The sequence below is a fragment of the Neofelis nebulosa genome, chromosome 4 (genome assembly GCF_028018385.1).
Source record: "Neofelis nebulosa isolate mNeoNeb1 chromosome 4, mNeoNeb1.pri, whole genome shotgun sequence".
In the NCBI taxonomy this organism is placed as follows: Eukaryota; Metazoa; Chordata; class Mammalia; order Carnivora; family Felidae; genus Neofelis; species Neofelis nebulosa.
Genome location: NC_080785.1, coordinates 99,559,078 through 99,563,871, shown reverse-complemented (window position 1 = coordinate 99,563,871; position 4,794 = coordinate 99,559,078). Strand labels below are relative to the sequence as shown.

At 50.9% G+C, this 4,794-nt stretch overlaps 1 protein-coding gene across 2 annotated transcripts; it reads left to right on the top strand.

Annotated features, from left to right (window-relative positions):
• Positions 1-810: 810 nt before the first annotated feature.
• Positions 811-4,358, top strand: LOC131509614 (ral guanine nucleotide dissociation stimulator-like). Of its 2 annotated transcripts, XM_058725502.1 has the most exons (4): positions 811-1,428; positions 2,026-2,085; positions 3,026-3,219; positions 3,463-4,358. In XM_058725502.1, exons 1-4 carry the CDS (start codon positions 1,043-1,045, stop codon positions 3,921-3,923), a joined length of 1,101 nt encoding a protein of 366 aa, XP_058581485.1. In that variant the 5' UTR covers positions 811-1,042; the 3' UTR covers positions 3,924-4,358. The 2 variants fall into 2 exon arrangements, with proteins under 2 accessions (XP_058581485.1, XP_058581486.1); XM_058725503.1 differs by lacking the exon at positions 2,026-2,085.
• The last annotated feature ends 436 nt before the right edge of the window (positions 4,359-4,794 follow it).

Sequence of the window (4,794 nt, the reverse complement as noted above, 5' to 3'; positions counted from 1 at the left end):
GAATGATCAACCAGCAGGGCCTATTACTCCCTATGATAGACTAGAGCCCCCCACCGAGATATCCAGCACCCTAATAAAAGTAAAAGCTGTGGGAAACAGCCTTTACTGTGACCATACATAGGATTAACTTGCTCTCCTGCTGACAACACCAAGTCCTATGACAACAAAAAAAGGAATTATCTCCTGAAATTTAGAATGGGACATTCCCCTGGGATAAGAAAGTTGCTTTGCACCTTGAGTGCCATCTCTGCTTGGATCTCTGCTTGGATTCCATTGCCCTGCTTCAAGCTGGACTTGATGAAATACACTATGCTTGAAATTGAATATACCTCGAGAGAGGGGAAGTGTGGGCATCTTGGACTGTATATCTCATTCACGATTTACCTTCTCATGCTTGCCACTGTGTTCCCCCTGGCCAACGTCTATGGTATCTTACAACCAAGCCAAGGTTTTAAAGCTGCCAACTCCATCTCCTCGAGGCCAGGAAGACACTGTGCTTCATTAGTATGATCATTTGGCCACCACTTTGTTACCTCCACGGGAACAAAGAGGATGTTTGCATGTTTTCGAAACTCCTCTTCCCAAGTGTCCCTGTTGGCCTGACCATCCTTCCACACCTTCTCCAAGTCTGGCACATGGTCACGATGAGCAGGGGGATTTTTAGCCACAGGGATATGGGGCTCATGGCATTATGTCTGCTGTTCTGCACTTTGGTTGCCAAGGAACACGCCCCTGGGGCCCCTCCAGATCAGGAGCAAGGGCCTTACCACCTAGACAACGTTCTGGAAATGAGACCACTCACCTCCTCACCCATTCAGCCCTTCACAAATGTGGGACTGTGACATGATTCCCTTCTCTTGCCATGTCACAGTGCTGCACTGAACATCCTACATGTCCTATTATCCTGATCCAACCTCTGCCAGGTAGAGTCTCTGTCTTCGGATCCCCAGAATGGACTGTGCTGTTAGAAATCACAGGGACACTGCTGTTAATGCAGGGAGCTGCTGTCCATACTCATCTAACAATCTGACCTGAGATCCTAATGTGTTCAGTCATTTCCCACCTCAAATTCTCGAGTGAATGCCAGGATCCTTTTTCCTACTCTGGGCACCCAGGTCTCAGGCTTGCCACAAGTCACTGGGGTCTGGGGATTTGGTCTGCGTTCTGGACTCCAACCCTCCTGTTGGCCATAGTGCTGTGTCTGATTCCATGTCCTTCCTGTGTTCTACCTCAGGGTACAAAGGTTACACCCAGGAATGAGAATGAGAACTGTGTGGGGTGGACCATTGATGCAGGCCTGCTGAAGCAGCGAGTGGAGCACCTTGTGCCCGCCTTCTTGGGGAGAGACCCCACGTACGTCTCCACCTTCTTGGGCACGTACCCAACTTTTACTACCACCCAGCAGGTCCTGGAAGTGTTGTTTATGAGGTGAGCAGCCTGCCCTTCACAGCCCAGTGTGATTCAGTCCTTGAGGTTTTGAGTCTAGGGAAAGTCACCAGCTCCTTGAGTCTCACTTTGTTCCTCTGATCGGGGTAGAAAAACTCCAGGTTCTCAGTGGGGGCACTGCAGGGAAAGTCACCCTGGCCTGTGGAAAGCTCTGCTGGCACGGCTGCATCTCTGCTGGGTCATCTTTGTCCTCTTCCCCATGATCAACTTTCTGCCTCATCCCTCACTGTCGCCAGGTGTTGAGTTGGGCTGTTTTCCCATTGGAAAAGGAGATTGGAGGCTCTATCTGTGTGTCTGAGTCCTGGCTCAAACCAGTCAAGGATGCCCAGGATGAGCAGGACGCCCAGACCCACACCAATATGTGTGATGGAGCTGACTGGGGCCCTATCATACTTCAAACACGCAGCAAGCCCCACTAGGTGCAGGCACTTCTGTAGGAGCTGACTGGGATCCAATGCACAGAGCAGACAGTACCCTCCCCTCCAGAGCTGCATTCTAGTCAGCAGTCAGTGACTCTGGATGGGACAAGACGTAGCATCCACAGGACAGCTCATATGATGTCCTTCTGGCCTCCTCCAGATACGGATGCTTGCATTCAGAGGCTGAGGAGGATGGCGGACCCCGGGAGCAGGAGAAACTGTGAGTAGGCTGAGCTCATGCTGGAGGGCCTTCCTTCTCCAAGAGGGCAGTGCTGAGACTGCGTGGGAGGGGCTGCAACACCCAGCATCCCACACGTCTGAGAGTCCTGTGAGAGGGCAAAGTTCTGAGGGCTTTCTCTTGGAAGCAAGGAAAGGGGTTCTGTCCTGTCTGGTAGAGGATGGGCTGTGGGCACAGGGAGGCAGCAGAGGGCGCCAGAGGACCGCGTCAGCCCCTTAGAGAGTCCAACCCCATCCCTTCCCAACCACAGCCTTGCTTCCACCCCCATCAGGGGACCCAGAATAATGGTTTTGGGGAGCATCAGGCTCACCACCTTGGGGAACATCCACAGTGTGTGCTTAGCAAGGGTACAGGAGACACAGTGAGGGCTCAAGGAGCACATATCACGCACACGATGGGAGAACAGTGTCAGCGGGAGGACACCCACATGTGCACTGAGGGCATGAGGCAGCACAGAGGCACTGGTCGTCACGTTGAAGGCATCAGGAGGGTCCCAGCAAGCCCAGGTAAGAGAAAGAGTCCCCTTGTCCCGTATTTGCACAGATTTTCATGGAGCGCTAGGGTATGCAGTGAAGGCACGGACTCATCCTGACACCACCCCTCCACTCACGCACGGACTTGAATTCCGGTGGAAGGTTGGCTCGGGACACACGGAGGAGTCTGGCTGGCTTCCCCAAGATGGACAGACTTTGCCACATCATTGTTCAAGGGGTCCCAGTCAAAAAGACTTTGGCCAGTCCCTCTTCAGTGACTAAACTATCTCAAGCAGGACTCCTAAATCACAGGTGGGCAAGGTGTAGGAACAGTATCTGGACATTCAGGAGCAGGAGGCATAGAGGCCAGGTCCCATAGGCCTGTCCTGAGACATCAGTGTGGGAGGAACACCCCGTCCTGATTGTTCTGGCTACTTTTGTATCCCCAGGGCCATCTCCTCCATCCTGGGCACCTGGCTGGACTACTACCCTGAGTACTTTTTCCAGCCCCCAGATTTCATCAGCCTGAAGGCACTGCAGGAATATGTAGGGGTCCACATGCCGGGCTCTGAGCTGCAGCGCCGCGCCCGCCTTCTCTACTCATGGTGGAGAAAGTGTGAGCCCAATGAGCCAGAGTCTCTGGGTGAGGAGGACTCTGGGTGGGAGATGTGGGCATGTGGAGGGAACGGGATATGCCACAGAGAGCATGTTTACTGAGACTGCAGGTGGGCCAGGAGTAGGGACTAGTCTCAGATCACTGTTCCATTAGCCTGCCGTCTGGGAGATTTCCTCCTGGTGGGTCCTTTGACTCAGATGACAATGTCTGCGGGAGAGGTTTCCTGCCATGGAATGGCCATCACGGTGATGACACTTTCTATTCTTGAAGCTTTGGCAGCAGCTCTAGAGCCACATCCACACGTCCCTCGGGAGCGAGCCCCCGCTATCCCTGTGGTGCCCACTGCAGCCTCGCAGCCCAGGCTGCCTGAAGCCACCAGTTCTCCTGGAGCTCAGCGCGTACGAGAATCGGAGACCCTCACTACAGCGTCCCCACCAGGGCAGGAGGTACTCCCAGCTCTGGCTGACAGACAGGAGCTGGAAGAGCCACCCGCCCCTTTGGTGGCCCCAGAGCATGAGCAGCCCTCAGCCCCAGCCGGCGGGGTCACGGAAGGGCTGGAGCAACCACCTGCTGCAGCTGAGCAACCAGCCTCAGCTCCCCAACAGCGGCTCATGTCGGCCGCAGCCCCAAAGGATGAATTCCCTGACCTTGTCATGGCGTTCGTTGTCATTTTTGTGGTTTGTATAGAGATATTTACTGTCCTTATGTATTGTTTTATAAGTAAAACATAAATTAACTTCAAAATAATTTTACTCTGATCCTTTGAAAGTACACATTGAAATGCCATTACGTATATTCATAGAATTATACAACCATGGCCACTATGTTCTCCTAGAATATTTCCATCACAGACACATGTATACTACCCATCAGCCATGGCTCAACCCTCACCCCGGTCTCTGCAACCACTGACCTCAGTTTCTGCTGCTTTAGCTCCTCTGGGGTTTTCAGGTGTGTGCAGTCACACACCATGGCTTATTGTGTCTGGCTACATAACATGAGAGTGATTAATAATTGGTTAAATATTCAATCAAACTAATATTTTTAGGACAGAGGAATATTCCCCAAAGAACAAAGATTGTGGAAGCCTCCTACTTGAAATATCTTCATTATCTGGGATAGGGATCCCATTTAGAAGTTTGACTTGAGAGCTAAAAGCCACAAGAGAAATGTCTGGAGCAGAGTGATACCTTGAAGACCTTTCATTTTCCTGGTGAGGCCATCTTTAAATTAGTCTAAGGTGCATATTAAACAAATATCAAATTCAAATATGAAATCTTCTCGTTTACTACTGATATAGGTTTTATACGGATGTTATTTCTTAAATAAAATAAAAATCTGAATAATAAGGACAGGCGCCAAGGTGGCACAATTGGTTGAGTGTCTTGACTTGATTTTGTCTCAGGTCATGATCTCATGGTTCATGGGATCAAGCCCCAAGTCAGGCTCTACAATGACAGCACAAAGCCCTCCTCAGGATTTTCTCTCTCTCTCTCTCTGAAAATTAAGAATTAGAAAAAAAAAATAAATACAAATACATATGAAGAAAGTGATATACCCCTGTCAAGAAATATTTGCCATTAGACATGGGGTCCCTCCTTC